This window comes from Venturia canescens, chromosome 2, assembly GCF_019457755.1.
Source record: "Venturia canescens isolate UGA chromosome 2, ASM1945775v1, whole genome shotgun sequence".
NCBI classification, from domain to species: Eukaryota; Metazoa; Arthropoda; class Insecta; order Hymenoptera; family Ichneumonidae; genus Venturia; species Venturia canescens.
This window is the reverse complement of record NC_057422.1, coordinates 9591742-9612750: the sequence shown is the minus strand read 5'-3', so window position 1 is coordinate 9612750 and position 21009 is coordinate 9591742. Positions and strand designations below refer to the sequence as shown.

Genomic DNA, 21009 nt, shown 5'->3' with positions numbered 1-21009 from the left:
GGTAATCCAGAAGATTTTCCACATACCATTTTTTTTATTATCATAAATAATATCTGATCTACAAAAAAAATCAATCACTTCGTCTCGAATCGAGTTGACATTTGCTCTTTGCATCCCTATTCATAAAGATAATAATTTTAATATAGTTTCGTGTGTGTGTGTGTATGTGTACGTGTGTATATATATATATGTATAAAACCGCTGAAGGTAATAAAAACTGAATTTTCGAAAAATAACAGCGGTTAAATCGGCTTGTAAAGAAGAGTCGTGACGTATTTTTTACGGTAACGGTGCGTCGCTGAGAGCACCATTACGCTGTCCTTGATGCTCAAGGCGTACAAGTGATTCAACATAACGTGATTTGGCTCGGGGAGCAATGTTGGTTCGCACTGCAAACAAGAACGTTATGAGAATGAGTAAAAACAGCTACTGATGTATTCATTAGCAGGGAGATTTAGTTTTGCAATGATGAAAAGAAATTTGAGAGAAAGACATGATTAAGTTAGAAATTTGAATGTTTAACTTACGGACAAAGGCGTGTCTTTGTTCAGAATAACTTGCAGTAAATGAGGCGGTAAGATTGGTGGACCAGCTACTTTTTCCCATGGTTTCTGTGGCGGTATGTCCTGGCCGTACTCGGTTTGAGCACTGCTCGTAACACCCTCGCTGTCTTTCGCTAGAGCTTGAAACACCTCGAAATCGGATTTTTTCACTGATACCATATTGTTTTTAGCACCAAGACCATTGTCGACGATTTTCTGTGAATAAAGTGAGTTTTCGATTTCTGAGTTATGAGGATTTACGGGCATTAATCTTTAATACTGGTGGGTACTGATTTTCCACGTTTTTGTTTGCACAGAAAGGAAAATATGGTTTTATCTACCAAACCAGGATCATGTCTCCACTCTCCGTCAACATAAAATTTGTACTGATGCTCTCCTTCTGGCAAATCTATTATAGTCACAAAATCACCGTGACTCTTGACCATTGGTAATGTTTTCCAACCCGAAAAAGTACCGCTTATATAAACTTGTTTGCCACCTCCTTCCCACTTGAAAACAGTTGGTAAAACTTTGCTGTCCGATACTTTGGTTCCTTCCGACACCGTGTTGGATCGGGGACGCGGAGTTCCGAAATTGTCGCCATCCTAAATGATTGTTTCATTACAATTTCGTTTATATTATCGAAAAACAATGTTCAATTAAATTTTTATGATATTATGTGATCTTTCAATATAAAAATAAAATGTAATAAATCCAACTATTCGATAGCATATTCATTAACACAGATCATATGAGGATAGCAAAAAATTGTAAAAGGGTATTAAAAGAGGTATCCACAAGAACATTTTTTTTCACTTTAAAGAAATTAAAAAATTTTACTATAAATGTGCTTATCATCAAAAAAGAAAGCTCCCCGAAATGAAAGACAGAAATAATGTTCCGGGTGATAAGATCAAATAAAAAGATAAAGTCCGGAATGATCGTCAATAGTTAAAACTTTATTTATTATTGGCATTTGGGAAATTGATTAGTGACTAGATCCGGTTTCAGGGACAGAAGTAAAAAAACTGTTCAAATATGTGATTATCTATAATTCGTAGTAAACTAATGAAGGTGTTATGTAATAGTAATGTAATGATTGATTGTGCGTTAAACCTTTGAGAAATATGGCTCCTCCTCCTCGTGCGAAGACTGGAAGACAAGCTTTTGGCTAGGCTTTTTGGCAAAAACAAACGCTTGACCATCTTTGCTAGGCGACGGAGGAGGATGATCTTTATTGTGTCTGTGACTGTCCCGTGCTACTGTACCACCGTGATGATGATTCACTGGTTGATTACTTCCTGCATTACCCATCGTTCCTTGATGGTGTACTGGTGGCAACGGCTTGATAATATACTTTGAATAAAAATGAATTGAAATACTAGTGTTGTATACAGATTTTCATGTCATTGCAAATAGCATATAATAATTTATACGAAATTTGGCTTTATCAATTGAATGCTCCAATAGAAAATTCGAAAAAAACTCAACTAATTTCTAAATGAAACAAAAATTTTGGCATTAATATTGCATACTCTTGCGATCGTTCGAAAGAACAGAGCCTGGAGTAAATTTTCAAAAAATTGTATTAAAAGTGTCAATATAAGACCGTCTTTTCACTCTCGTAAAAGTTATGATTTTTTCCTCAGTATTGAAAAGTTCATTGTTTACGCGAACAAAAAAAGAATCTAACCACTGCTAAGATATTGAAAAAAATTAAGCTCACCAATAATCTAGAATAGTGCCAAGTTCACATTAGGAACGAGCTGTATATTCCATTCGATGGTTCGTTTGACGTGTGTCAGCAAAAAAAAATAATATTATTCCCAGTTCTTTGATCATCAGCTGATTTGACGACAAATAAAACTTGTATCAAGGTTCTCACCGCCACTGTTTTGCACGCTCTCTGTTTCTCACTTTTTTTTTACAACACGATATACAACGACAGACGAAATGGTGCAGTGCGTAGACGTAAAAAGTATGGATAAATTTTATGCCTACTCAATAAGAGAAGGGGTATATTATTCGAACATGTCGTAGAGACAAATTTTGTAAGCATAGGCATAGGTCGAGTTCATTTCGCAAATTTGGGTTATATACTATATGGACAAACGAATGTTTTGATATATTAAGACTTTCGTTCAAATGCTTATTCTTCGACAGTTCTTGTTTTCTTATTATCTGCTCCAACGTCGCACAAATACTTTTTGTTGACATTAATTCGAGTTTGAAATCGCTTCTACGCCCTCCTATTGTGTGTTTGTGTTTTTTTTGTGTGCTGTCGAGACATATAACTTACAAACGAATTCCGAAACGAAGTTGTTGTTTCAAAGTAATCGTCTTCTAGCCAGAAAGTCGAAAGTTTACGTAAAAGCTCAATTTTATCTTCAGGTGTGTAGTTATTCTCTAGCAGGGATTTAGCATACTCAGAGTGGTATGTTACCGATGAAACCAGCAAAAACGGTCTATGATATTATTCCATCATATTTTCTTTAATGCCGACCGCCACGTGTGTATTGACTATTATATATTTATTAAAATCAAATTCATCACACATGCACCACATATAACCAGCGAAATATAAACTGCTTTCATACTCATAATACCGTATGGAAGAGGAAAAAAATAATTAACGGAAACGGATGATCGTATATGTTTGAAAAATGGCACAGATCAAAACTCTCCCCCTATTCCCAGGGGCAAAATTCATTGTTATTGATGATGGTAGGTTAAACACGAAACATGTACTTATTATTCCAGCACTGTTTTATAAATTTAAATATTGCGCTTATACATACTTTCTGCTCATATTGAAAGTGCTGATATTGATATGAAAAAATGTTTATTTTTTGGAATCTAGGACAAGAAGTGATGCGTTCACAAAGTCTAATTCTGGGTTGGCTGCAAATGTGGAACGACAAAGGTCTTGGCAACACAGTGGAATTTTTACTATTCTCCGGACCAAAGTTTGTATATGAAAAATATACAAAAAATATTAAAAATGTTGACCTGAAACTCCACGATTATTACACAGTGTTTGTGGATGACGATAAAGACGATGTTGCCAAATTAGAAGGCATAGTAAACGGCAAAATTCTCCAAGTGAATTCAGTAGTGATTGTAGATTGCTTAAGTTCTCTCATACTTTTGGTAGGTTTGTCCAAAGCCTTGCGCTTTGTAGAAAAATTAAGTTCTCGTTGTGCCCAAATGATTTGCATATACAAGAGAGATTTTAGTCAGAATAAAATTCCACGTATCGAAACTCTTGGTACGACTTACGTTCGTTTAGAGAAATTAAATTCGTACACTTCGCAAAGGGACCACATACAATACGAAGTATATTTGAATCACCGGAAACAAGGAGGTGGTATTTTGCATCACAGAGCTCACATTTTTCAAGAATTTATATTGGACACTTACGAAATCGTTAGAGAAACAGCTTCGAATCACAGTGCCCCAGAAATCATTCCTCCTGCTCAACATGCACAAGAAAAACCCCAGGCTACCTTCAGAATTGAGATGAATGCTCGGGAACAGGAGCAAAGAAAAAACACTCCGTTGCCTTATAGTCAAGGAGCAACGACTCAAAATGAGTCACAAATTCTTTACGAACCTGACAGCATTGACGATATAGACGAGGAAGATCCGGATGACGATTTACCATTCTGATCGAAACGAAATTTGACTCTAGATATAAGAAAATTTATCAAATAATTGATCACCATCTTTACTGGATAAAAAGTGAGGGTATATTTTATTCCGTACTGTCGCATATTTATTGTTAAATTTTTTGGCTAAAATACACGTAACGCGAAAAGCCAACAACATCCCATAAAACAGCAATAAAATATATGCTTATTTCACAATTGTTCGTCTTAATCAATTATCTTATGATTTTTTTTCCATGAGAATCTCTTAAAGTTTGTCATCTCTTCTCTTTTCCTTATAATTTCAATGTATATTGTCCTATTTTTGGTTTGAAGATCGTAAGCTACCGAATGGGGATTATTTTATTACATTAATCACTACTCGTCAAATACTCATTCATTCTTTTCCCTCATAATCTTTAACTTGATACTTTAAAACATTTTTTTTTATTCGCCATGAAAAAATAAACCTAATAAACACGATTACATGAGCCTGTCGACTGTATCGGTTTGGAGCCTCCCTTTCACTTTGTGCATCACATCGAGAACGGTTTTTTCTTTCTAGACCGAGCGCACCATCTTCCATAATAAATAATAAAAATCTGTTCGCTAACACAGCCACCGCTATAGTACGGGGTATTTATAACTTCATTTTGCTATCGCACACAAGTTGCAGCAAATGCCTGAAAGATTTTATTCTTTCTTACAAGTTGATTTTAATCGTGATAAGGCCATCCCACTATTACAATCTTCGAGGAACATACGGTACAACATTTTTTTCGATCGTTGGGCTCATAATACAATCTGTTAAACTTAATTCATGTAACAAAAATACTAAAATTTATCCGAGACATCAGATAAATTTATCACCCACTTTGTGAGTTTTGCGAAAACAAATATACAAATGTGTTCAACTTTTCGAGAGCTTAAATTTAAACATCTCATGGAATATTGGTATTTTTAAAAAATTCATAAATCTTCATTCATCAAGGTCGTGTACTAGTACTTGTGTTCGAAAAATTTTTCAAAATAAATCACTCTAACGGTAAAACAAAAAAAAAATACGGATACTGCTAGGTCATTTGTGCAAGAATATAACTAACGCTACATTTTTCTATCATTCAAAAATTTATAGAAAGTTTCAAAAAATGTGAGGAAAAAAAATGTTTGCCACACCTATAGGCAGAAAAACTCGAGCACAAAAAAATAGAATAACTTTTTCCGCATCTCGAAGCGGAAACGTCTATAAGCGATGGTATAATCCTATTAAAATAAATATTTCCATTAGCACGACAATAAATGTCTTGAATTGATTCTCTTTTCGGCTTTCCTTTGGCAAGATTTATGAAATGAGATCGTTAAAAATATTTCATGATTGAAAGTAGCTACAGAAAAGTGGAATCACTTTTTTATATGCGCATGAGTGTGGGTGTGTGTGTGTTTCTGATGAAAATCTACTTTCAAGCATTGAAGGTATACAACCAATTTTTATCTTGAAAGTGTTGATTCCCATCGATATGATGAACGACCCGACTCTCAAGAAGACATCGACCATAACGCACCGCTTCTTCCCTACTTTGGGCAATCCCAGCCTCGATTAGCCAATCAACAAGATCGCAGCCTGTGAATGCTCCTTGATAAACTTTCAACAATCGTCTGCGACACATCGCTATTCGATTACGACATTCCGTCAGGTGACATTGCTTGAATTGATCCCGAATGAATCGCGCTTCGATGCTCAGTGAATCCTCATCAGGAAGTTTAAATTCTCGGGCTGCAATGAAATTACTCCGTGAGTTAAAAAGTACATTTTCTCTCTTGGCTCTCCGCTTCGTACAAACATAATCGAAAGCATTTTCAATAATTATAGACAATTATGGGAAATCGTCCATTTTTGGTTAATATTCACGTTCAAAAAGGTCAAGTTACCTTCTCTCCATTCGCGACAAGTTGTCTTCATCCACTTGCCGATTCGGCCGAGTCCTGGATCCAAACCGAAAATCGCAAAAGCGATTAAAGATTGTCCGAAGTTTAGAGCCACATCTAAAAATGCCATCTCCGCGTAAACTCCAGTTAATTGTTCCATTATCAACATTCCAATGCTCAAAGCCAAACCCTGTAAATAAAATGTCCATTATGGAATTAGAATTTTCGAACTCTGCAGTAGTGTTCTCCCAGCTCGCAAAATATTTTTTCAAATTCATCATACACGTTTCGTTTATGTGGTAAACTCACGGTAAACATTGAGCACAAAAGAAGAATCAAAAACACTAAGTGCCGGAGGATCTGCGGATCGTCAGTATCAACCGCGTTTGAAACCGTTTCAGACATCAAATTCTGCCGAGATTCCCTCATCCCATTAGCCGCACACAAACCATGTGGATAACGACATGCTCCGTCGAAACCACAATTTCCACTAAAATCATATGCAGTACGGTCAATTTTTTCAATTTATCACGTATTTTCATATTCGAGACTCAATGAATCAACCTTGGTAAACTGTTGGTCGGTGAGATAAGGTCCTCAACGTCAACAACATCTCTGTTTTCAATGATATTTCTGTTAATTTCTTCTGTTTGTTCCTGGTTTTCACTGCTCGATATTATATCAGCGTATGTATTGTTTCGTCTTTGATATCTTTGATGAAGTATCAAGCAGCCTAATGTTACTGTAAGAGAATGACGATAAAGAAATTAAATAGAGAAATCGAAGAAATGATAACATAGGATTTTCAGATATTCATGCATCGAAAAACTATTAGCCGGACGATTTTTTTTTTCATATTCTCTTAGAAAAATTGATGTTACAGAGAAAAAATTTTCTTACTACTCGACAAAGAAAATTTTGTCTGAACGTTGTAACAATAATGCTTTCATTGTAACGTTTCAGAATCTCAATCAAAATAACTGTCATTTTTTAGGGATATCCGTTTTCAATTTTCGATCGAGTCATTCTTACCTATGAAGCAGAAGAGTAAAACAAGTATCGACATCGCTGCTTGTACTCTGCCCATTTGAAAGTTAGGATTTCTCAGATCGAAATTCGTCGGTTCATTCGGCGTTGCCGCCAGACACATTATAGCGACGATCAGAAGAGGAACTCTGTATTGAAACGCAATTATGGAAAGTTATTAAATTGAAAGAAAACGACAAAAAAATGATTTTTTTTGTTTCAATGCACTTACGACCACGCTACGGGAATGAACCATCTTTGCAAACCCTTTACGAAAGATTGCGAACGTGCTGTTAAAAAAAGAAGTGAAGCTGCGAGTGCAGCCGTCCAAACTCGACTCGCGTATACGCCGGCAGTAATAAGAACAAATTGAATGTACCTTCGATAATGAAAGCAAGTTTTCATCAGTTAAAACTAGAAAAAATTGAGTGCGAAAAGTTTCGATTGTACATTTCCATCTTTTTTCCGTACCATAGAACAGAGCCAGTGCTACTTGAATCCAATTTCGTCCAAATGATGACACCGATCGAGACAGCGAGCTGGAAAATAAAAATGTGAATTAAAAAAATTCCACTATTTTTCTGGATAGCAATTTCAATTTGATTTCGTTGAAAATCAATAACCTTATGATATACGAACCTGAGCGACGACAATAGCAAGAGTACATCGATGGAGGACTCTTTTGTACTTTTTTCCTTCGAGAAGAACGAAGCAAATTATCAACCATATGCAGGCAGCTGCAGAAGCTGCGCTCACATCCATGGAAAATGCGTTTAACTGTCGTGCATATTTGCTCGGAGTAACACCATCGTAAATGGCTGTGATGAGTTTCGCCGAGACAAACATTAAGGGAGCGGATAAAAAAGTACAGGCGACCATTGAGGAAGCGATTAGATCGATATCGAGATTGTAACGCATGGTGAAGATGAAAAGAGCAGGGGCTGTCGGTATAGTGCCATAAAGAAACCCGTATGTGCTCAAATCCCTCGTATCCGTTTCGTTAACACCGGCGTCGAGTAAGATCACAGATTCTCTTATAACCAGTGGCAGAACGAGCAATTTAATGCATATTAAAATACCGGGTATTACAAGAGCCGCTCCTTTGAGAGTATGAACCTTTCCAACCATCATTAATCCAAGAAGAAACAATGCGCTGGCTGAAAACGCATTGCCTAAAACTTCGAGCGTTGATTCAAGCATTTTCGGTATTTGATGACTAAACGCAAGATTTCCGATAATACCGAGCACCGTCATGAATAATATTGGGTTCCGTGCAATCCCTTTAAATATTGAAAAAATCAGGGACAATCTACTCGTCGTTACTTCACTCGTGCTACGCTTTCCAATCTCGAGAAGTACGAAACCTATTGGATTCAATATCGCGAGTGATATTGGCGCCATTAGGTACAGATACGCAGCGTACTCGGGATGTGTATCGCCGTAAAGGGCAGCGACTGGAAAGAAAAATCATAATAGTTCATTTAATGATAATCAGTTGAAACACAAAAATTCTATGTACCGAGATTTTGATTGTGCTCGAGAGCTTTCCAATTTCATCATTTTTCACTAACATTTATTTTTACATGAGTCTGACGCTTTAGAGAATTTTTGACCCAATTATGCTTATTGATGCTTATTGTAATTTTGAGTTTCGATATAAAAAGAAACAGGATTTTTGAGATAATTTCAAAATGTTTTGAAAAAGAAAAAAATCAAAGCGATATAATTGTAAACTTTTTTATAAAAGAGAGGTTGTGACAAACTTACTCATCGGGTAACCAATAGCAAAATCATTGCTCTGTGTTGTGAAAATAGCGAATAAAGCAGCTCGACCAGGATTGGAAGCTTTATTTGTGATCATTGATATGGCAAGAACAACAAAAAATACTGCACTTTTGGCTAGTAATACAGCCAAAAGAAATCTCCAATTGACTAGAGAGAAATCAAGCTTGGCAAGAGACAGAAATATCAAAGATGGTAGAGCAAATGTCCCAACAAACGTATTGAGACCATTTGCTTCTAGCTTTGTGATGATGTCCAATCTCCCAGCGGCATAGCTACGGAAATGTCATTTTTTCAGTGGTATTGACAAGAATTATGTTTTTCCAGTAAAAAAAATTATTCACGATATTTACCCGCACAATATAATAGCAAAACATTGTATCAATGCCAGATAGAGATTATCTGTTGGAGTATCTCCCATGCCCAGAAGTTCGTCCATAATTATTTATAAGAGTTGATCACACAATATTCCTGAAAAAAAGTTTCTTTGTTAGCCTCCCCCAATACACACGACTTTTTGATGGAACGAACAAATGGTTAGTTTTTGATCACATTAGACTATATAAATCCAAATAAAAAACTAGCACTTGATATTTGAATCTACGATTATAATTTTTTGTGTGACAACTGTTTGCTTACTCGTCATGTCGATGTTCGTTCCATGCGACAGTGACTCATTTTTTATATAATTCAAATCCTGATTTCTCGCATAAGTTGTTACCCTCGGGACTGGAAAGAAGTTTCTTCAACGTATATTTGTCTGCTATACGTATATCGTAACATTAATTAAACAGTGTATTGTCAGTTGATGGAGGTGTGGGTAGTAGATGAAGTTTTTATGTTTTTTATATGATCATAACACACAACGAGAATATTTTTTTAACAGGATCTCTTCACTTTTAACGAACGTTTGTGAACAACGATTTCGGACTGACACTGCCGTTTTCAATCTTAATGAACATTATTTAATATTAACTACGTCACACCTCAAGCAAATGCAAAATAGCATAAGTATAGCTGCATCGTTGCATTTGCATTTCGAACATACCAAGTAGATACCCAGTCATTGGTATTCGCAACCGGTGACTGACGTGACAAACGATAAGGTTGAAATGACGTCCAACTTGTCTGCTACGGACTCAGGCTGCAGCGCAGGCGTGAGTGAGAAATGTAAACTTCCGGATTCAATTATCCGTTTTTTTACTTCATTCAAATGTCGGCAACTTTAATTGAATATTCTTTAGTATTTATGAATGATGTTTATAATAGGGTGCAGAATGAGTATGCGATCGACGATTTTATTTTCAAATCAGATTTTAACGTTGACAGTTCAACGAAAAACTACAAAATAATAACGTATATCGAATGAAAAATTCGTTAATAATAATGATTGATCCGTGAAAAAATCCTTGTATTTTTTAATAAAAATGCATATATAATCGTTGGTGAAACCACTCTATCAAACTAATAACAACAGTAAAAATCCTATCTCGGGTATGAAGAAAAAAAAACATCTCTCCTTTATTGACAATAGTCACCCCGGTCACCCCGTACAAAACTCCGTGATGCGAACCTTTCAGTCTAGCTTCACGTCAGGTCCGGTTCGTCCGGTAGTTGCTGGGCTATATCCTTCTGTCAAATATATATCATTTTAATCGTTGCACCTAATTATCTTAACACATCAGTGAATTAGAATTTAATTCAAATTATTACTCCACTGCACACAAATTGTATTATTCGTGTTTACTGTGGAAGAGTTTCGACAAATTTTTATGGAAAACAGTGAAAATATGATGGGGAAATATGTAAGTGTATTATTTCCAACCTTTTAATATTTTGACATTTTCCTGGTTGTTTTTTTTCGTTCGAAAGAGTTAATTAGCACCTCGGGATCGCAAAAAATTTTCCAATAAAAATTACTTGGTCGACTGCATTGTATTTTTTATGAATGCTGACGTCGCAATTCTTTTATTTGCGTTTTATCCTCTTCTTCATTGTAGCATCAACACATTCAAAAAGTTTTTTAATTATCGTAAAAATTCTCATGTTTTCCTCCAATTTTCGATCTTTTGTTCTAAAAATTATTAAAGACAAATTTTTTTCTGTCAAAATACTTAATTTTTTATCTTTCTGAAATTTTTCATTATTTGCGTTCAGTAGGATCAAATGATGTCCTTGAGATTTCAGTATTCAATACAGTATTATAAGTAATTTATACTTTTTTTATTATTATTCAATCCGGTACTACGCAAATATTTACAGAAAATTTTTTACTTTAAATGAACATTTTTTAACATTCAACAAAATTGAGGAATTTTGTTGAATATTGCATAAAAATGTATAATAAATTTATAACTAAAGTACATACCTGTATTACTCATCATCCTGTATGTTCTCATTCTTTAGAAATGTATAGAGAGTTACAAACAGATTTTATCAAGGTTATACAAAAAGAATCATTTAGTACTATATTGCAATAAAACTTAAGAAAAATTCTTAAGAACATATTGTTTTTTGTGAAAACTAGCAGTTGAATATAAATGACCATAACTACCGTCAACTGTATTTGAATATTTATCTTTAGAGGATGATTATCTACAGTTTTCATATTAAGTATCATAAAAATTTAAATAAATTTGAATGTTAAAAATATTTTTTTTCAATGTCTTTTAGAAGAAATCCTATCATTTTCATTTAATACTTGAACATAATATAAACGTGTTTCAGTAAAATTCAGTTTTTATTTGTGTATTTGTTGAAGTCCATCACCAATGTTTAAACATTGAAGTTCAAACATAGATGTTTGAACATTTTATACAAAAATTTCAAATGGGAGGCTTGACAGTACGAGTTGGATATAGTTGGTGCATGCTATAGGAAATAAGCATATAACGAAAATCACAGTAATTGTGGAGACCTGGAAATTTATCAATTTCAATTATTACTGAATTAGTATGAAATTTGAGATAAAAAAATATCTTAATCTTCGTTGGCTTTTGTCTCTGTGTGTAGTCACATACTTTCAATGTATATATTACTGTGATAAATAATGCATGAAGGTTCATGGGTCTTGAAGCATGTTAATCATGATGTCACAAATGATGACTATGACTCTGATTCATCCCTGATAATTTCTGATATCCATATCAAATTCTGGAAAAACATTTATCTACGAAACAAACGTTCCTTGAGATTACTAACATTGTTCATTCAAAGCTGTTGATTTATATTTCAGTACATGAATGGACTGTAAGAGTAATTAATGAAAAAACCGTAGACAAAAGCAATCACAGAATTTTTTAAATGGGAAACTTGTATATTGAATTTTTCATTATCAAATGTCTTTCTTCTGTTCAGGAGCCCAGGAAGCTTGTAACGATTGAATTCAATTGCCATTGATCACTGATCAAAAACCAGACAGAGGTGACTGATTAAATGTTATCAAAATGTTGCCAAAGCAGAGTACAAGTAGTGGAATGGATGAAGATAATCTGTCCAACGGTCACACAACCGAATCGTCAGAACCAAAGACTTCCAGCGATGCGGCGCAATCTCTGGAAACCAGACAAGGAATTGTTGAAAATGGGACCGCATCGAGCTCAGGCAATGAGGACTCTACAGGGCAATTTGCTGAAAACGTAGCTGAAAATAATGTTTCAAAAGTACCCGAAGCGGAAAGCGTGCGGGGTAAGAGCAAAATGAAAATAGCAAATTCATCGGCTCCGGAGGCTGAGCAGTATGATGAGAGAGATTCAGATCCGGATGAAGTTGATTGTGCTAGAAATTTGAGATACTCTTGCCAGAACGGCGATACCAAAGATTTCAATGAATTACCATCTTCATCGAAATATCATTACGAGGAACAATCTAACGTGGATGGTTTGGAAGATGCGAAACGAGTGTTAGGATCGCGTAGATTTTTCATGGGAAATTCAGTTCGTCCCTCTGATAATTGTAACGAAGAATCGCCGTGTTATTCACAGTCATTCGACTGTCCTCGCAAACATTCCCCGTCCGGTAAATCCGGAATAAAGAAGAAAGAATCGATGCGTAAAAATCGACAAAGTAACAGCGTTGAGTACAGGTCGGATTACGAAAAAGAATGTGGTAATTTACGATCGACTAATGCCCTCTCCTTATCGCTCGAAGATCCTCACAGTTCGACGGAGAGCGTGGAAGGAGAAAGATCAAACGCAGCGCTTTACGAATTGGCTGCTAGATGCGAACGCACCAATGGAAAAAATGTTGAAATTGATATTTCTCTGCCATCCTCATCAAACTCTTCGAACATCGAACACATGCCTGGAAATTCGCAGGATGATACCAGCCCGTTGAATCTTAAAAAACCGTTCAAACTGCCGAGTCTCGTTAATTTACTCCAAGTGGCAAAAGCTCAGCAGCGGATAGATCTAGCAGAAAATGCTTCGGCGTTGGCAGAAGGCTCTTCGGTCAACGATCACGAATTGGACGATGGGACGACGGGTTTGGAAATCGAGCCAGGATTGTCTTATAGCAGCGAGGGCAGCAACTCGGACACCGAATCTCAAAGGGTCTCGAAACCTCATCAAAATCAAGTGAAAATTGTACGTATCTTTTCATCGATACTCAAATCCCTCGTAAATTTGGACCCTGAATGGTACTTCATTGAAAAACTAATCAAATTTTCACTTATGTGTCTTGTTTAGAAAAACAAAGTTGTTCATCGTCGCGAGCGTCAGGAGCCCGTTGAATATTACCAATTATGGAGAAGTACAGGTGGTCCGTCAGCTCCGGAACCACTTTACCATACTTTGTACTCGAACCCTCCGCCTTTGCCGCCAAGAATGACACACAAAATATTACAACGGCGGAACGCGGTGATGGATGGTTTACCGGAATCGGCAACGCGTCATCAACAAAAGCACTCGGCGCCGTGTCGGCCCGAAGATTGTTTTGGTTTTGAAATTGTCGACGTTGATGAAACGGCAGCTTTAAAAGTATTACAACTTGTGCATCAACGAGTTTTAAGCAATATTCATATGGTCGATCTCGTTTGCGATGAACACTGTTTTTTCTTTTTTTTCATAAAAGGCGCGAACGGCTATTACGAAAAGTATTGCACTTTTAAGTTCGCCACGAACTCATAAGCCACTGGTGAGACCAGAACCAGCTCTTATAAATCAAGGCGAATGTCCGCCAACACCGACTCACCGTCCGAGGCCTCTGCCAGTTTGTCCTTCTTCGAACGCCTCTCTTACGTCCGAAGAACCGCTTCCACCATGTAAGATTCCAAAATCTCCTCAAAAGAACGGTATCAAATTTTTAATTGTAAATTCTTATCTTCTGTCTTGATAATCTGATTTTTTTTAAGTTGACATTTTATTCTACCGACCGTTGCCTCAAAAAGACTCGACGAAAGTGAAAAAATATCTTTTTATGAAATTATTTCTATTTTATTCGATATTCTCTTCTTTAGCCTGGGAAGCAAGGATCGATAGTCACGGTCGAGTTTTTTACATTGATCATGTGAATCGTACAACGACTTGGCAACGACCGGGTTTGGCACCTCGTAACACTGGCTGCGAAATGAGACGTCAGCAGCTTGATCGAAGATACCAGAGCGTACGTCGTACGATATCACGTTCGGACAATATAGATCGAGATACTCCGAGTGCGGTTAACACGAGCCAGCCGGAAAATGGTGAAGGAACAAGCGAAAGAGTCGCTGCTCCTAGTAACGAAACTTGTGACATTGCCAACATCAGCCCCGTTTTGTTTTTATCGAGGCCTGATTTTTTCACCGTTCTTCATACCAACATGGAAGCACTTGAATTTTACAATCGTAATCCGAGCTTGAAACACATGATTGGAAGAATTCGACGAGATCCCATGGTTTTTCCGAGATACGAGCACAATCGAGATTTGGTTGCTTTGGTCAACTTTTTTGCCGATCCTACGAAGGATCTCCCTCGGGGATATGAATCCAAACTCGACCGTACTGGAAAGGTAAAAATCACAAATTGAATAAGCTCGAGTTTTGTCATCTATAGTCGAATTTTTAAAATTTTTATCACTAAAGTAATGGCGAAATAAGTTACAATTGGAGATGGAATTTAGTCCGACGTTGAAACGTTGGATCCGAGCCAATTCTAACCGAAACTGCATCTGATACCGCTGTAACCAATTTATCTCCCAAACTAGTATATTTTTTTCATCTAAAATAACATTTTTATCTAACAGTTCCAAATTAATTTTTGTTGTCATTGAGCAATGTGATTATTTTGGAGTTGGTATGAGATTCATTTGTTCAGTTCATTCATAATATTCAATTTCAGCGATGTTTCGCTATCAGATTTTTTTTTTTAGAAATTTGTTACCAGTACCATTTCCGTATGATTTTATTTTATGATATACCTTCGAAATCAATTTGTCAAACAATTGCATCGAAGAGAATGTAGTAAGAATAGGCATTGCAAAATACTCAATTGACAACCGCTTTCTATTTTGCAGAAATTTTTCATCTGTCACGCTCGAAAAACGACGTCTTTCATCGATCCAAGATTACCGACTGAGGCAACCCATCCTCGGACTCATCTCGACGAAGCTCCTGTGCCTCCACCGAGACCTCAACAATCGGGTATTACGACAACGACAGAAATACCGATTGCCTACAATGACAAAGTTGTGGCTTTTCTGAGACAGCCAAATATAATGGATATTTTGAAAGAGCGTCACGGAGCTCTGGGCCAAAACATTGCACTCAGAGAAAAAGTCAACACGATTAGGGTCGAGGGGTCTGCAGCATTGCAACGTTTAGGCCACGATGTACCTCTCGCACTCTTACTCAGGTAGTAAATACAATATGATTTTTTCATTCGAGATGCTGTGATCGTTGAAAAACCATCATTTTCTTTTTGTAATGAATTTTTTTTTAATCATTTTTAATTATCAGTAGTTTAGAATGAAAAGTATTTTGAAAATCAGGGAAAGAACTGATTCTAACACAAAAATATACCTTCTGTTCCTTCTGCAGTTTGTTCGAGCAGGAAATAATGTCGTACATTCCGGGCAACATTGGCAGATCTCCTCTCGGGAGTCCTCACGCTTCACCCGGTTTGGCAAGAGCTTCGGCTCGAGCCCCGGCTCCTTACAGGAGAGATTTCGAGGCGAAGCTTCGTACATTTTACCGGAAACTCGAGAGTAAGGGTTTCGGTCAAGGACCTGGGAAATTGAAGTGAGTTCATTTTTTAACGAAATAAAATTTGTTTTTAGGGCAAAATCTGAAATATGAAAAGACCGTGATTTTTAATCGTTGATTTTTTCGATGTGCAGATTGCACATAAGAAGAGAGCATTTGTTGGAAGATGCGTTTACTCGTATAATGGCGGCATCGAAAAAGGATCTTCAGAAGGGAAAGCTCGTCGTGATATTCGATCACGAGGAGGGCTTGGATTACGGTGGACCGTCACGTGAATTTTTCTTTCACCTTTCTCGGGAATTGTTCAATCCTTATTACGGTTTATTCGAATATTCAGCAAACGACACTTATACCGTGCAGGTGTCACCGATGTCAGCATTCGTCGACAACTATCACGACTGGTTTAGATTTTCCGGTCGTGTATTGGGTCTCGCTTTGGTGCATCAGTATCTGCTGGACGCTTTTTTCACAAGACCATTTTACAAAGCGTTGTTGAGAGTGCCGGCGAGTCTGAGTGATTTGGAAAGTCTGGATCAGGAATTTCATCAGAGTTTGATGTGGATAAAAGAGCGTGACATAAGCATCGAACCCTTGGAATTGACTTTCTCCGTAACCGAAGAACTTTTGGGACGCGTTGCCGAACGCGAGCTCAAACCGGGAGGTCGAAACATCACGGTTACGGAGAAAAATAAAAAGGAATATATCGAGCGCGTTGTACGATGGCGTCTCGAACGCGGCGTTTCCGAACAGACCGAATCCCTCGTACGTGGCTTCTACGAAGTCGTCGAGCCGCGTTTAGTCTCGGTTTTCGATGCACGAGAATTGGAATTGGTTATCGCCGGCGCAGCTGAGATCGATCTCAACGATTGGAGGGCACACACTGAATATCGCAGTGGTTATCACGACGGTCATCCCGTTGTCGAGTGGTTCTGGAGCAGCATCAGTCGTTTTACTAACGAGCAAAGATTACGGCTTTTACAATTTGTCACTGGCACTTCAAGCATTCCTTACGAGGGCTTTGCCGCGCTTCGAGGATCTACGGGCCCGAGAAAATTCTGCATCGAAAAATGGGGTCGGCCTAATAGTTTACCGAGGTATAACGGCCAGTGAATTTCCCAATGCCTTCAATCATCAGTAGACAAATCATAAATTACGATTTTCCCCTACTCCACAATCATCTGGTTCCAGATTCCAACGATGTTATTAAAAAAATGGTGCTTCCTTTATTTCCAGAGCTCATACGTGTTTCAACAGATTGGATTTGCCACCGTATCCGACGCCTGAAATTTTATACGAGAAGCTCCTACTAGCGGTTGAGGAAACAAATACCTTTGGGATTGAGTAAGATTATCGTCGTTTATAATGATCGTGGCTGGATACACAATAACTCCTCGGAATGCTCCTCGGTTAACAGCCCAGGTTAACAGCTAGTCGAATAATGATTACGTGTAGATATCAAGTTGTACATAATTATTTTATTTCGACGATTATTTCACCGTTGCGTTATTATGCGAGAGCATGTTTTCAGAGTTACAAAAGAAGGAAAAAACTAATAACTCTTGTTCGACGAAAGAAAACAAATATTTATTTATTTTTAAGTACATCCAAGCCAATAATTATTTTTATCAGTGGGCATTCTAATATCTTGACTACCGATTTCATCGTTTTTCGTAAAACAAATTTCATCCGATGGAATATACGTTCAATAATCTCTAGGCGTTTTTCATACTCAGAAGATAAATCAATACAAAATTTACACTTCATCTTCACCATGCATTATTCATGCAGAATATTAAGTATACGAATACAATTAATTTTATTATAAAGTGTATTATGTTTCACGCAAGTGTACAACTTTTCGAATGAAAGTTTAACTTTATCGGAATTGTGAATCTTGATAAGTTGAAGTGATATACTCTCGAAGCATTTGCTCACCGTTTATTCCTTCGATTTCAAAGTTATGGGAATTCTGTCCAAAAAGTAGTATACGAGTGAGCAACCGATTGATATAAATATATATATGTCATTCTGAACTAGAATTTTTCTCGTCTTTGACTGTCTAAAAATACGGAGCTTTTTTTAAAATCTATACGCAGCCCGAAAGCCCATCTCGGACTGAATCTTTTGGCGAGGTCTCGTGCTATGGCTAAATTTTATTTTCAATACGTGAAAGTCGTCATCGCTGAGGATTTTATCGACGAACTTTGCAATGTTTTTATGAGAAATTTATTGTTATTTTTTCTCTTGTGAAGCTCCGATTAGCGAACAAAAAATAACTTGCTTCGAAGATGGAATATTTAAAGAACTTTCAACAGAAAATGCTCATTCGCTGATTAATGTTAGACGCATTTATTCAGTCCGATGTTCAATAATAAACGCACTCAAACTATTTGATAAAGTGATGGAAGATGCTCGATTGTACGGAAAATAGAAAACGAAAAGTTGTAATTGGGTTTGAAAAAATTGTTGATTGGGAGGTCCAGGAAGTTTTGAAACCGTATTTTTGGACAGTGGAAACTGGAAAAGGCTCTATTAACACGGATCCTAATTTATTTGTATGGGAAGATAAAGTTGGATAGTGTCAAGTGTAATTCGCGATTGGCATTGAAAATGCAAACAAGCCCCCGTTTTACTCGGGGCAATTGTTTATAATATTAAAATTCGTTTATAAGAAAAAAAATAAGCAAATGTACAGTGTACGGGTCGATATTGAGTCGTAAAGTAATTGGCAGAGAACGCTCGCTGATTTGTAGCGGTTCGAGTGTCATTTATAATTGATTTATTTCGAAGTATTATTGTATCAATGATTCGTTTCGAAATACTTTGTCAATTGTTTCCGTCACACCATCAAAGTTTCATGGCTCGAGCAACGATTTTCAAAATATTATCAAAATCATTCTTTCAAAATAGTATTTCATTGAGCGAATTTATGTGAAGGATCGATTTATCTTCCGCACTGTCGTATACACACGCCCAAAGTTAGTGCCGTGTTTGAGCCTTGAATACGCGTCGTGGTAAAGTTCGATAAAATGAAAATCTAGTTCGTACGATAATCATTATAATTTCTTCACGCTCGTTTGCCTATCACGGTTCATTGATATTATTGTAATCGGCCACAATTGTTTAAAACACAAAAGTAATAAAGAATATGGCCCCGCGCCTACGCTTCACCTCAAATAATCCGTAAAACAGGCAAAAATTAATAAAAATCGCGTTTCTAAGCTTCATACATTCGATAGAATCTAATCGCGGAGAATCGAACGTTTCACTGTTATAAAAAAGCGCATTTCGCGATGCTCCAAACTGCCACGATCGAGTACCCGTTCGTACGTCGATATTTCTAACAAGTTCCATACATTCGGACTTGTTTTTATTGCTAGAAAAAGCACTTGTACGAGTATATACATACGAATATATACGCGATAATAATAACGATTCGATTGACCGAAATTTTCGACTCATTGATGAGAATATACGTAAGGAAATATATCGAAATGAATATCGAGCGTTCGTTTTCACCTTTCATCACAGCCGAGCAAAAAAACTTGAAAAAAAAAGCAAATCAACGCATAATACGTAATGAAATTACGATAATAATATTCCGCGTAATCCAAATGTCAACAGTTTTTCCAACAGACTTTTTTAGCTGATGGAAAAGGTGAAATAATCATGATTAATTAAAATTCATCACTTCGTGTATGATTTAACGAAATTTTATTATTTATCGCTGTTAATATACGAGCGCGTAGAATTTTGTATTGAAAAATGAATAACGCAGCAAATTTAGCAGCGAACATTCTCGAACGAGTCGGTAATTTATTTAGGATAATCTTCGATATTAAAGTAAATGAAAAAATGCATTTGCAACGAAATGATCATTCCACATTTTGCGTACGATTGATCGGGCGAACGAGAATCGTCGACGATATTTTCGAGCACAATTCACTCATTTTTTTACTAGTTTTAATGAATTTGTTTTTTAATATTGACACTCCGGTCGATGATTCGCGATCGACAATGAAAATCATCGTACAATGAATAACTCGAAAGTAGTTTATCGATCCAACAGATAAGAGCAAAGCAGCGTGGATTTTTTTTCGAAATAAGCAGCCAACGAAAGTTTCACAATATTTGCGATTCAGTCTTAAAAGCCTAGTCATGTTTAGACAGTAGGACAAATTTCAGTCTGTAGAAATCCAGGAATATATTATTGCTCGCAAAGGAAGAAACGTTCGAGTAGATTATTCGTAAATCTGCTCAAAATATTATCATTATAGTATACACGATTGTTGAAAAAAAATGTTCAATTATTTATTCCAAATACCATATTGTTGCAATGAATAAATGCATTTTTGTTACATAGAACGCTCGAGCCAAATTCATTCTTCTTTTTTCCCCCACAATTTTATTTAATTTTCTGTCTACAAAACCCACAAAAAAACAATCATTTTTCTTGTCTTCTCAGGATTCAACGTTCGCAGCTGTCAAATATTTTCTCAACTTTCTTCCCTCCCCGCCCCGAATTATTTCACCGAACATGGCGAAGAAATTTTGACATATTTTATGAGCCTGTGAAAAATCGGCTGACAAATCGATAACGTCGTAAAATTCAATTGCCCGTAATATGATACGAATCTGTGAATGAAGGGGGAAGGAAACGCGATTGAATGAAGAGCATTATATCATGGTAAGGACATGGCCTCGTGACCTTGAGCTCCGTGACTGCCGCAACGCAGCTCATCAAACTTCCATTTTAAGAACGAACTGCATTTAATTAACGTCATTCGATATGCCCGCGTATAATACCTGTGAGCAATTGAGCAGGCGTAACTCGAACGATTTAACAAAAACCGCGAATATTTAGTTACGCTTTTGAGACACAGAGACTCGCGAGGAGCGAAGGAGTGTC

At 36.6% G+C, this 21009-nt stretch overlaps 4 protein-coding genes across 10 annotated transcripts; 2 read left to right on the top strand and 2 right to left on the bottom strand.

Annotated features, from left to right (window-relative positions):
- Positions 1-14: 14 nt before the first annotated feature.
- Positions 15-2943, bottom strand: alc (5'-AMP-activated protein kinase subunit beta-1). 7 transcript variants are annotated; one of them, XM_043412372.1, is made up of 6 exons: positions 2842-2943; positions 2269-2275; positions 1659-1898; positions 884-1147; positions 528-758; positions 15-389 (listed from the first exon to the last, which is right to left on the bottom strand). In XM_043412372.1, the coding sequence occupies exons 3-6, from the start codon at positions 1854-1856 to the stop codon at positions 243-245; spliced, it is 840 nt and encodes a 279-aa protein (XP_043268307.1). In that variant the 5' UTR covers positions 1857-1898; positions 2269-2275; positions 2842-2943; the 3' UTR covers positions 15-242. The 7 variants fall into 7 exon arrangements, with proteins under 7 accessions (XP_043268307.1, XP_043268300.1, XP_043268302.1 ...); XM_043412365.1 differs by having other exon boundaries at positions 2269-2539; positions 2842-2859; XM_043412367.1 differs by lacking the exon at positions 2842-2943 and adding an exon at positions 2428-2726 and having other exon boundaries at positions 2269-2308.
- Positions 2944-3124: 181 nt separating this feature from the next.
- On the top strand, positions 3125-4408 carry Elp5 (Elongator complex protein 5). The gene is made up of 2 exons (XM_043412364.1): positions 3125-3266; positions 3403-4408. Exons 1-2 carry the CDS (start codon positions 3206-3208, stop codon positions 4209-4211), a joined length of 870 nt encoding a protein of 289 aa, XP_043268299.1. The 5' UTR covers positions 3125-3205; the 3' UTR covers positions 4212-4408.
- On the bottom strand, positions 4295-10613 carry anchor (integral membrane protein GPR155 homolog anchor). Its single transcript, XM_043412326.1, has 13 exons — positions 10497-10613; positions 9972-10146; positions 9563-9652; positions 9277-9394; positions 8909-9198; positions 7781-8595; positions 7613-7680; positions 7374-7520; positions 7148-7290; positions 6680-6857; positions 6425-6605; positions 6119-6305; positions 4295-5963 (listed from the first exon to the last, which is right to left on the bottom strand). Exons 4-13 carry the CDS (start codon positions 9360-9362, stop codon positions 5650-5652), a joined length of 2409 nt encoding a protein of 802 aa, XP_043268261.1. The 5' UTR covers positions 9363-9394; positions 9563-9652; positions 9972-10146; positions 10497-10613; the 3' UTR covers positions 4295-5649.
- On the top strand, positions 10595-20465 carry Hecw (Hecw ubiquitin protein ligase). Its single transcript, XM_043412322.1, has 9 exons — positions 10595-10728; positions 12281-13506; positions 13609-13899; positions 13994-14183; positions 14379-14908; positions 15413-15750; positions 15936-16136; positions 16235-17194; positions 17334-20465. The coding sequence occupies exons 2-9, from the start codon at positions 12370-12372 to the stop codon at positions 17443-17445; spliced, it is 3759 nt and encodes a 1252-aa protein (XP_043268257.1). The 5' UTR covers positions 10595-10728; positions 12281-12369; the 3' UTR covers positions 17446-20465.
- The last annotated feature ends 544 nt before the right edge of the window (positions 20466-21009 follow it).